Source organism: Mytilus galloprovincialis, chromosome 5 (genome assembly GCF_965363235.1).
Source record: "Mytilus galloprovincialis chromosome 5, xbMytGall1.hap1.1, whole genome shotgun sequence".
Lineage (NCBI taxonomy): Eukaryota > Metazoa > Mollusca > Bivalvia > Mytilida > Mytilidae > Mytilus > Mytilus galloprovincialis.
In genome coordinates, this window is record NC_134842.1 from 37,307,376 (window position 1) to 37,320,175 (window position 12,800).

The 12,800-nt window shown below is 32.9% G+C and overlaps 1 protein-coding gene across 1 annotated transcript in view; it reads right to left on the reverse strand.

Moving 5' to 3' along the window:
- Positions 1 to 6,470: 6,470 nt before the first annotated feature.
- LOC143075741 (uncharacterized) overlaps positions 6,471 to 12,800 on the reverse strand; it is a 41,314-nt gene continuing 34,984 nt past the window's right edge. The window contains exon 5 of the mRNA XM_076251299.1: positions 6,471 to 11,911. Coding sequence (XP_076107414.1) covers positions 8,332 to 11,911 — 3,580 coding nt within the window. The 3' untranslated portion in view covers positions 6,471 to 8,331. The remainder of the gene's footprint in view (positions 11,912 to 12,800) is intronic.

Consider the following 12,800-nt stretch of genomic DNA (forward strand, 5'->3'; position numbering starts at 1 on the left):
CAAAAATAAACAAAAAAAAATCAAATCGGCAATAGTAATATGTATACTGTTTGCAGTAGCAACGGTCTTGGTAAATAATTTTTATTGTTGAATTTTGTTTTTCAAAAACTTAATTATATATTTACTACCTGATGTACCACCACAGAAAACAAAACAAAAACAGTCCTGTAAATTATGGAGTAACCCCCTCTCTGAGACAACATTACTTTAAACTTTTCGTGTAGTATGGACCCTAAAACAAACACAATGATCTTAGTCCCCTAAAAGTGTGTTGCCATACTTAAAGTATTGTAGTAAAGTTTATCACCGTTCTTCGGATTTTATCAAGTGCTGTAAAACCTATTTTGTTTTAAATTTTATATTTTTCATACTATATTTCATATATTTTTTTACATAAAATCTATATTTGACGCAATGAATATTGGCCTTATTGCATATACTGTTTTCACAAGAAATCGACGCGAGGGGTTCTTATAATATATATTTAATTGTTTTGTTTTAAATTTTATACTATATTTCATATATTTTTTTACATAAAATCTATATTTGACGCAATGAATATTGGCCTTATTGCATATACTGTTTTCACAAGAAATCGACGCGAGGGGTTCTTATAATATATATTTAATTGTTTTGTTTTAAATTTTATATTTTTCATACTATATTTCATATATTTTTTTACATAAAATCTATATTTGACGCAATGAATATTGGCCTTATTGCATATACTGTTTTCACAAGAAATCGACGCGAGGGGTTCTTATAATATATATTTATATACATGACTGTGTAAATGATACAAATGACATAATAGTTATCAAAGGTACCAGGATTATAATTAAGTACGTCCGACTCGCTTTTCGTCTACATCAGATTCATCAGTGACGCTCATATCAAAATATTAATAAAGTACAGTACAACATAGCCTTGATGGACACAAATTATTGTTCGGAGTGTTTGATTGCGGTGTATATTTTTGCAGTGGTTTTTAATATCACTTTTTTTTTTAAACTAGATCAATTGTAATATCTTCGTTGCATTCACATACTATCTATTATTGTCTAACAATCAGTTTCACAGTTGAAAAAAGTCATCATATATTTCTCTCGAATATTCTTTTCATGAAAATTTAGCATTCTCAAACGTTTATTTATCACTACAATATATTTAACTTAAATAAACTCATCATAGATACCTAAATTTAAATTTTTATTTGCGCCATACCTGCGTTTTGTCTACAAAAGACTCATCAGTGACGCTCAAATCAAAAATAGTTTAAAAGGCCAACTATGGTACCAAGTAATTCGAAATCTTGAACGAGTAATAAATTGTCCTTTTTGTCACATGTCTACTAAGAGTTGTGTCGCTTCATATCGCTGAAAACAACTTTCTATCTTTAGTTAAAAACACACTATTTGAAATATTACACCTGTTTTGGGATTCATTTCGCACATACCAAGATTGTTTTTGATCTATAATTGTGAACTTACAAATGAGGATGATTAAAAAATCTGATGATTACATTTCATATATTAAGGCAACAGTAGTACACCGCTGTTCGAAACTCATAAATCGATTGAGAAAAAAAACAAATCCGGGTTACAAACTAAAACTAAGATAGCGTGCATAAATCTGAGTCCACAAACGTAACGTCTTCAAATAACTAAAATAATGAACGACGTCGGCATCCCCCTCCCCCCTCCCCCCGAAAACGCAAGCGTAAAAAAAAACCCACTGGACTCTTAGTTTATCACATTACTTTAAATATAAAGAGCAGTGTAATGGAAATGATTAGCGACTATGTTGGAGACACTATTAAGAAAATAGCGTTAAAACGTCATTTCTTTTTATTGTAACATGATAGTTGAGCATTAAAAAGGTTCAGGTGTTCAGCCTGGACTATCGAATCATTCATATTTTTCAGAACCTCTTGATATGCACATTTGGAATATCGAGTTATTTTGTTATAAAAAAATAGCTATTACATATTTTTTCTTGCCAATTCTTCCTTTTTCGAATATTAATTCTTCCAAATTAATACTTCTTACACATAACGAACTATGTTCCAAACTCATCCACCATGGCAGTTTTTGATTTCTGGGGGTAAATTTCGTTTAACGTAATTGTCCGAATCCGTAAAATTCTGTTATACGAAAATGCGGTTAAATATGTTGAGTTTGTATAAATTTTAGTCAAAAAATCTATTTTATGATTATTTAATGTTACAAGTTACAAATATTTTTGCCGTTTGTTCTAAGTTCGTTTAATACTTTATATATTGAAATTTGATAACCTTACTAATAATGTGTATTTTAATGGCTAGTATTTATTATTTTATCATTCAAAAACCCTTCCTGTTTAAGAGATATTTTAAACAAGGTTGAATAAAACATCTTTTACAAGCGCATGTTACAGTTGTCGTCAACTTTGTGCACGCCGTCTAAGGAAAACGCATCAAATATCAGAGGATAACAACGACACGAAAGAAACATATAAGTTATGATAGTTGTATGGGGGAAGGAACCACACAAGCGCAGGCCTGGAAAAAATACATTATCATTTTGAATATAATTGTATATCACTCAAAAGGTTAAAATAAAAAAAATCTGAGGATTAAAAATGACATTCAGATAAGAATGGCATTGAACCAATTGTAAAAATATTATATCAAATATATTTAATGAGAAAAGCAATTTTTCATTTGAACAAACCACTAAATAGTGAGGTATTTATTTACTTGAATAACGATATTCCTAATTTGGTCTCATCTTATATAAATCATGATGACATAAAGTCACTTTATTTACTGTCATAAAACGCGCTTTTATGATTGCTAGACCTATCACTTTTATTGATTTTAACCTTCTCTTTATATAAAAACTGATAAGAGCAAACCGATCTGAAAGGAAATTGGTCATTAGATACCTCTAAGATCGCAGTTACTGATTGTTAACAACTTCTACACGAAACAGCTACAAAAAGTAACATTGTTAAAAAAAACTTCAATATTTGATTATGGCTTAGATGAACTTTCCATTTATGTATAAAAGGAAAAAACTGAATTTCATAGAAATAAAAACAATGGAGATAGATTGTTTGATAGTTCATATTTTATCTATAGTCATTCACGATAGTACTAAAATAAGTTGTAAAAAATGCTTTAAGACCCATTGGTGGCCTTCGGCTGTTGTCTGCTCTACGGTCGGGTTGTTGTTGCTTTGACACATTCTCCATTTCCTTTCTAAATTTTATTTATATCTTAATTGGTTAAACATTGACTTAAAATTAATCATGTTGTTAAGAATTGGTTTTAGTTTCGAACCATCAAGTTACAAAATTTCAATTAAAAATTAATTTGGAACACAAGTTAAAACTTACTCACAGGTAACCTTTGCTTAAGTTGAAAGTTTACAAGATACACAGTTATTTCAGTTCAGCCGGTCAAGTCTATTTGTTTAGTAGATATGAAATTGTTATATCTATTTATGTTATGCATAGTTATTTGATACTTGGAAACAGAACTAACTAAATTTTAAAAACATTCAATCAGAAACGCATTCATTGAAAGGAAAAAAATTCATGTCCAGGTTTTTTCGGCAAAGTCTATGATACCAATCACCAATTGCATGAGACCATCTTTTATAACGAACCAGGTAGGTCCAGGCACATAGAAATGCATAGAAATACATGGACATGTGAACGATCTAATCCAATGTTGACTGAAATGAAACCCCAGAAGAATCGAGGAAAGAAAATATGCAGAATCCTTTTTGGACCATTGTCCATTGTTTAACACTAAAACATATCTTAAATTTTTGGTCGGAATTCAGCCTAGATCCCTAAAATTTCAAAGGAAGATTGCACATATGTTGAAAATGTGCATCTGGCTATAATGGAAAGAGGGACAAATATAGCAGAGGGACAGTCAAACCCATAAATCTACAACGCCATGGCTAAAAATGAAAAGGACAAATAGACAAACGACAGTACACATAACACAACATAGAAAACTAAAGAATAAACAACACGAACTCCAGATTGATAGGAAATGTCTTATCATGTTACAAGACTTTGAATCTTAGTAATTTTTCTGAAAAATTAAGTCAAAAAGATTGCAACTAAACCATTTGAGACTTTGATCAATTTTTAAAACTTTTGCTATGGCATGGATTGAAGTTGACATTCTGATTTGATCTGAAGATCTAGATGATTCTTCATAATGCACATTTAAACTACTAATATATTGAGCGTCACTGATGAGTCTTATATAGACGAAACGCGTGTCTGACGTACTAAATTATAATCCTGGTACCTTTGATAACTATTTGACCTTCATTGAGTAGAAGGTCGCGAATGATTGTCTTAGTCATGGTTGAGAAAATGAACAAGATTGTGAAATTGACGGAGTTTTCTGTCGAGATGATGGTACTTTGACAGATTCGCCTAAGGAATTGATTGACTGGCCGATTTTACTGCCGATTTATTGTTATTATTTCTGGTTTCCCAATTTTCGTATACTTAGTATTTCGTGGGTATTCCATACCACGAATTAAAAGGGTCAACGAAATACAAAATGTATATGGACTTTTACGTTGATCTTTGCCAATGCTTAAAGATACAAATTTTACTCAATCCATGAAAAATGGTACCCAAGAACATTAATGAATCCCCAGTACTTCACTAATTTCATGAAGATTTTTAAAAATAAACTTCGAAGATACCAAATGTGAGATTTTTTAATAGATACGAATATATAGGAACATCAAACCAGACCTGAATAAATAACAAACCTTATCTATGGTATGCTGTGTTGATCGTTGTGATGTCTGTCCGTCTTCTGTTTTTGATTAATACTATCCCTCCCTTAAAATCGTTTAGTCTTTACTCATCCAAGAATCTGCATCGAACAAAGCTAATCCCACATTTTTTAGATTACTTTTACTAGTTGTGTATCACTGCCTGGTTAAATGTCATTACGATAAAGTGGGTTTATATTTACTAATTTGGTGATTAAGAAAATTCGTTAAGATCATCTTTGAGGAAAATCAAACTCCAGTACGAAAAAATAAGTCTGAAACTCTTTTTTGTCTTGATTTCGTGTTTAAACTCCTCGAAAATTAATCACTTGTTAAATTTATATCACGCATTTAAGACTCTCAGAATTAGAACCAAAGGTACGACCATCCAACGCTGGATAGTATCTTTTTCATCTAAAATCCATGTTTTCCTTTTTTCACACAGCTTTGTCAAACCTGTTCAAACTTTCAACTTTATTTGTTTTTAACTAACAACGGCAACACGACCAGTGCAACTTATATAACCGGGACTATGTACCTTTCCGGGACATTTTAGTTCCAGTCCCTGGTTGTTTTTAAGATTCGTGTTGCTTAATTTTTTTTATTTTCTGTGTCGTGTTTTGTAGATTGTTGTTTCTCTTTTGCTGTTTTTTCTCATAGTTGTGTTATTGTTTTATATTTTCCCTTCCCACCAGTTTTTTATTGTATTTTATTTTGGAATATTATCTTCCTTTATATCGACCAGAAAGAACAATTTATTATGGCAATCTCGTTCTTTGAAAAGATTTCACAATCACACTGGAGTTCCTCCTCGTGTTCTTCACTGGCTCCACTAGGTAGTGAGTTTCGCCGAGATCATAACTGTCCAAAATACAAAATTTCATAAGAGCAATGGCCTTTTAACCTGCTTATTAGCATTCATTACTTTAGTAGTAACTAACCATTCTATTCTTCGTCTGAGCACTTAAAAAAAGCACTTGGTTAAATGCAGTTGATTGGAACATGATACCTACCGAAACTATTTCGTTCGAAAAACTGTTTGAAATGAAAAAGGAAGATACCATAGAAGTAAAATTGATTAGATAAACAAAGACGGAAAATACCATGACCAAAAAAAAAAAACAAATAAGGAGATACCAAGACAAGACATACAAGGGGGCAATCAAAAATCATGTCAAAGAAAAACAACAAGACGGTCAAATAGAAAAGGAGAAATAAGATCCAACAAGACACTGCAAAACAAAAACAAAAACAAAGCAACACTACGACAAATCGAGGTTAAACAAAGGCAACAGTAGACCGCTGTTTAATACTCATAAATCAATTATGTGAAAACAAATCCTCGTCACAAACCCAAATAGAGGGGAACACCTCAAATATAAGGTGAAAACAGAGAAATAACAGACACACTTGACTGCTTCAAAAACAAACCTACATGGAAACGGTCTATTTGGTAGCAACTGCTATATTCCTGACTTGGTATATGGCATATTACAAAAACATGGCGGGTTCAACCTAGTTTAACTCAGTTCCCCGAAAGATCAGCATTTGCTCCCCAACTAATGATACTCCCCGTGTAAACACTCGGAAAGTTACAATCAGAAACAAGGCTTCATAAAATAGAAGATTAGGAAATGTCTAATCTAAGACATTATAAAATTCATAATACAAATGATAAGTTTATTTCTTTATTTTATACTGTCAGCAAGTCATTACAGTCACAAAAATACATAAATAAATAATCACAGACATAGCTTTAAATTATTGATAACACAGGATTTCATATACACCTTGTGAGGGTCACCTCACTTTAGTCTACCATGTGTGAATTGTCTCTCTTAAACCAAATATACCTATAATACTGTTATAAACACACCACTACCTTGCAGTTTGGGTCTACATACAATCTAACTCACACACTAAGCTTTCATACCAAGCCAACTATTTATAAAAATAATTCTATTTTATCTAAATATAAATAGGATCACTTTTCTTCTAATCTAGACCATGTTAAAAGTCACCTGTCAATCGATAAATAACGAAATACAGACCTTCAACTATTTTTGTCTATAAAAGTCTGCTTCAGGCACAAAATAAAACATAACTGTTTCACATGTTTCCAGCCAAAAAATAAATCTTGACTAACCAACAAATTTGAAGAATTATATCATAATGTGGCCAATTAACAGATGCTTTTTAACTTGAAAAATCTAGAACCAATATTTTGGGAATGCACACTTCTTATCTTTGTAAACGACTTGCATAGACAAAAAGTGATAGCAATTTATGCACCAAACAAAAATAATATACAAAAATGGAATGTAAAGATGGAAAGTTTAGTTTCGAATTTACTCATGATAGAAAAAATATCAGACAGAATCTGAATTACTGGCAAATAAACATGCTCGTTTGCATAAAATACGAAATTATTTAAATATAAATATGAATTCGAAATACCGTAATCATCAAGTAATCGGCACAAACAATAAGAACTAATTCCATTGTCTGTGGTTTTTGTAACGTGTACACATCTTAAATATCTGTACTTTTCTAACGTTTTAGAAATTTGTAAAATTATAACATTATTAAATGAAATGATTTTTCTCTGTATACATTAATTCTCTTAATAGTTAGACAAAATGTTTAGTAGCAATAACCTATGACGAAAGACATTTGTTAAAGTAAAGAGGGTAAACCTATCAAAAAGATTAAAATACCTTTTTCGGGTTGTGAAATAAGTATTTTAATAGACTATAACATTTTATTCAAGGTATTTCTTTGTTGAACAGGGAGCTTCTATACAGCGATGATTCGTGTAATACAATCCTTATATTGAGATAAAAACCGTTTAATTCAAATTATACAACAGGATTTAATTTTCTTTTTTAATTGTTGGATTTGCAAGATAACAGATTTTAAGTGGTTATATAATGTTAAAACTTCTCCAAAAATATGTGTGATTCTTGTTTAATATAGATACTTAAGGAAACATAAATAAAAACAATATTCCAACTACATCCAACTCTTTTAGTTTGTTCAATGACCTTATCTAAATGATGGTAACCATCAAAATATGGACGCTCCGCAAGCATTCCTACCTATAATTGAATTAACATACTAATTGACAAACAGAATTTCCTTGGGTAAAAACCTTGTCTGATAAACAGACTCCATATCAAATAACTACATATACACTGAAAAATTTACTTAATCCTTTTTAAATAATGTATATCGATCCATCAAATTTCACTTAAAATTTTAGATAAAAATGTCACGAAATGAGATCAGCTGAATGAAATGGTAAAATAAAAGATAAATATCACAGACAGATTATGAATGAAAATTCCAAATATAATAGGATATACATTCTTTTTCTTTCCTGTATGTATTATAAGACCTTCGATCCATGTAATGCTGAAATAATATAGTAGCTCCAGATTAAGCCTATATGTTTTATCTGTTTCAACGCAGAATAAAAGCACAACTCCATACATGTATTACAGTTAAATGCCTATCACTGTTCAGAATATCGTTTTTACACATACCCGTCATCTTCGCCAGCCGTGTAAGACCATGTCTGGGAAGTAGTACTTGATAAACTTGATGCCGATACTGCTCTAATTAGTTTTGAGGAAGAGCGTGAAGAATTGTCTCTTGGATTATTCAATAATGATGTCCTTCCGGTAGACAGCGGCGTTGCTATTTTAGGAACTGGTGTTTTAGAACCCGACCCTGATCTATATTTATCACTTTTGTCAGAGCTACTGTCACTTCCATTATTTCTTGAATAGAATCCAACCTCGTTTCCACATTCATCATAATCATCAAACACGTCCCCATTTAAGCCACCGTTTGACATATTACTTCCAGAAGATTGTCGGCTGTACGGATTGTCTTTTTCAGTTGCAGCACATAAATTTGAAAAAGACCTCGACTTCCCTGATTTAGACAAGGAAGCGGGTGCCGGAATCCTGGTTTTAGGACCATTGATATCATCTTTTCGTGGTTTAACATTAAGCATTTCTTTAATTTTTGAAACTAATATTGTGGCATGGTTAGAGTTTGACCTTTTGATTTGATCCGAAGAAGCAGATGATTCCTCAGAATGCATACTTGATCGTCGAGAAGATGTTTTTGACCTTGTTGGAGTACAAGGTCGTGGAGGTGTTGATGCAGGTCTATTTATAGGTTGAGAGGACGAACTAGACCGTGACATTGACGGTGTTTTCGGTCTAGACGGTGTACTTTTCACAGACTCACGTGACGGTGTTGATTGTCTACTTGATGGTCGAGATGGTACAGACACTTTCCTTTTTACATTTTCATTACTGTCTAATGAATATTCATCATCATTAATGCCATTTGTAATATCATTCGGAGCTGTTCCTGGAGTTTCATTCACAGAGGCCCGTAATTCATTCTTTCTCATTTCTTTGAATAATTTATCCATGGTTGCATACATTTCTGGGTCTTCAGGAGGCGCTTCAAGAGCTTCTGTGTTTAAACTTATTCCATTGATTGGCAGTGAAAGTTCTGCCTTGATTTCGTCCAGTGACTTTGATTTATGATTTCGCATGTCCATTGGACTTGGAGTTTTTGATCTCTGATAGCCATGAGACAAAGACTTGTTTAATTTTGACCCATGACGAGTCTTGGCAACAGTTTTTACCGCATCCTCGACCCAGGCTTCGGTTCTTTTATTGATAACATGAGACCCATCAGTTTTGTTTACAGAAAGAACAACTTCACCGGACTCATTTCTATTTCGTGTTCTGTCAATACTTTTACTCCGAGCATTTTGTTGTGTAACATCAACACTTTTCGAACGCAATCGATTCCGTTCTGTTGCATCGATATCGTTTTGTTTTGATCTTCCAGCAGCAGGAGATCTAGCTATAATTCGACTAGAACTAGGTTTAGGACTTTTATAAGCCGATTCTCCATTTCTTTGAACACTTAAACAGTGTTGTCCTTTGCTCCTATCTACCATGATAACAGTTTCTTCGTCAACTGCGGTTTGTCTGGAAAGTCCACTAGGAGTTATAGGTCGCCTTTGTACGACAGGGCTAGATGGCACTGTTCTGCTTTGTCGTGGCTCGTTGAAGTTAGCACTCGTTCTTACATTTTGCTTACGTGGCGTGTTGTTTGTATTTGTTTCATTAAGGTCCATTTCGAAATTTTCGGATCGCCTCAAAGAATGTTCATTTGGACCAGGCGTCCGTGACCTTCTGACTGGTTCCATTTTACTTTCAGATTTGCTGGGACCAGGTGTTATTGCTCGTCTCTGCATGAACTGACTAGTGTACGTTCCATTTGTAGCTGATGGCGTCTGAGCTTTAACAAGAATACTTGATTTACGAGGAGTAGGCGGTCTACCTGTACTGCTTGTATTACTTGAGCTTTGTGATGATACAACAGCTCTTCCAGACGACAACGAACGTTGTGCTGGCAACGATATTCTTCTAGAGGGCGCTTCTGTACTTACAGGTGATGTCTGTTCCGTGAGAATAGAAGACGTCAAATTTTCAATCGATCTTGTAACAGTTGTAACATCATCATTTATTAATTTTTCTGCTTTTTCCTTAAGTTCTTTCAGATTTCCAATAGGGGTAGATGGTCTTGGTATTAAAGAGGGTGTACAACGCCCTGAAGGTGTTGACGGACGAGGAAGTACACGATCAGTGTCATTATTAGTTTCTGGCAAGATATTTTCAGATGACTTTTGCTCCACGGAATTTTCTCTACTGTACGGGTTATTTCGCAGAAAATCTGATGTGTTACTTGTTTTATGTTCCGAGACACTACTTGACTGAAATGTTTTCTTGAAAAGGTCAAATTTACTTTCCATTGCACTAGAAGAGCCATTATTTTCACTTGTAACACTTAAATCCTTTTTATTACTGTCTGTTAATCCAAGTTTATTTTGAACATGTTCAACAACATTATTAGATGACGTAAGACTACCGCCTTGTTTTCTCCAGTATTTAGAGTCATCAGCATTTATCGAAACATATCCAACATTTGGTTTAACGTCCTCTTTTGAGGGCATATACGATCCATCGCTTTTCATTGTTACACTTTTAGATCTACCAGACATAAAAGAGGAATTTGTTTCACTTTTATTTGATTTAAGTTCGGTGCTGGTTCGAAACGATGACGGCTGAATTTGAGTTGTGTTTGTTTTTGGGGTGTCATCGGAATCTTGTGAGAATCTTGATGCCATCATTCCGGTAAAACTTCCCATTGAAGATTTGTCACGTGATGTGTTCACCTGACTACTATTCGGTGTCGTACTATCACTAGTGTCATATGACTTTGTATATGTTTTTGAAAAGTCTTTGGATTCAAAAACACTTGCATTATAAGAAGGATCATTTCCTAAATTTGTTTCTGTTGAATACCTGGAATTAACAGTACTTTGATTTGCCAAATCACTTACATATTTTCCTGCTGCGCTATTTTTTAAAGAAGAATTTCTACCTGACGGTTCACTCGATACGTTATTGTAATTAGATACATCAGTTGGTTTAATGTTTGATGTTGGTGTCTTGGGTCGACCAGAAGACACCAGTGTTTTCGGGTGAGATGATGAAACTGGCGTTTTTGGTCTGATTGAGTTTGTCACAGATGATACTGGTGTTTTTGGTCTTGCAGAACTAGTTGGAGTCTTTGGTCTACTCCAAGAACCTGACGAGGAGACCAACTTTTTCGGTTTTTCGGGCAATTCTGGCTTTTCTAAAATAGTGTGATTTTTTACACTTCTATGATTTGAATCAAAACTTTTGGAAACATTTGATGCAGTTTTAGAATGAGACCACGTTTTAGATTTCGAATGATCAGCGACAGGTGGTTTCTTATTTGTATTCGCTGAATAGTTTCTATAACTGTCAGTACTACTTTGAGACCTAGGCGAATCTACACTGGCCTCGGAAGTTTCTCCATTCGGTACAGATAAAGCATTATTCAATAAATTTTTAAACTCATCCAGTGTCATTGTACTAATTTGGTCCATACTCGGTACGGAACCGTTCGAACTTTCGCTATTTCCACAAGAATCCATATTTGGTTGGTGTGGTAGCTGACGTCGTTGTAATCCTGGTGTATTTGGTGTAGACCTATAAATATAAAGAAAACTATAAATAGAATATCAATCCAGGAGTATCTCAAAATTTCAATCAGCAAATTTGCAATTCGTTAATAATTTGAATTCGTGGTTTCCCTGTACCCACGAAATCCACGAAAATTGGTATCCAACGAATAATAGTATATCCCCAGTATTCGTTTAAGTATTATAATATATATCGTATTTAATTTAACCAACACAGTACACAAAACAGAAAGTACTATTTATTGAAAATTATTTCTGCAAAATATCAAAAATGGTAATTAATTCTTCCTACTGTACGCAGTATTCTATAATTGGAGATGGATCAACTCAATATGTGTGCCAACTTAACTACGAGAGAATTTGATTCACAATTCCTTCCACTTTAGGATATGTATGACAACCAACAACTTAACAAAAGGTATACGGAAAAGAATTTTTATTTTTTTAAATCGTTCAAAAAAAGGGCACTTACTTATATATATACTAGTGACATAAATCTACTAAAAGTTATCCAAAAGCCCTTTTAATTAATTCGACATACAGAAGTTATACATTCGTTCACTCATTGTCTTCCTTAGCTTCCGATAATTTATCAAAAGATATGTCCTTGTAGCGTTTTAAAGCTTTCTTGACAACAAATGATTATTGATAAGATAAAATATTTTAAATTTATTTTCAAGTTTGGTTAGACACAAAAACATGTCTCCGTGCAACCAGTATAAATGCTATTGTCATTCTCTCTTTTTACTCAAAAGCATTTATTTTTTAACAATTCAACACAAAGTTTTTGACTATTTCAACTTAACAAAACAGATATGTATTATGTAATACATAGAGTTGGTTTTTTTTGCAATTTTTAAATATGTTATATGATATTTTAAACACGATGACAATAG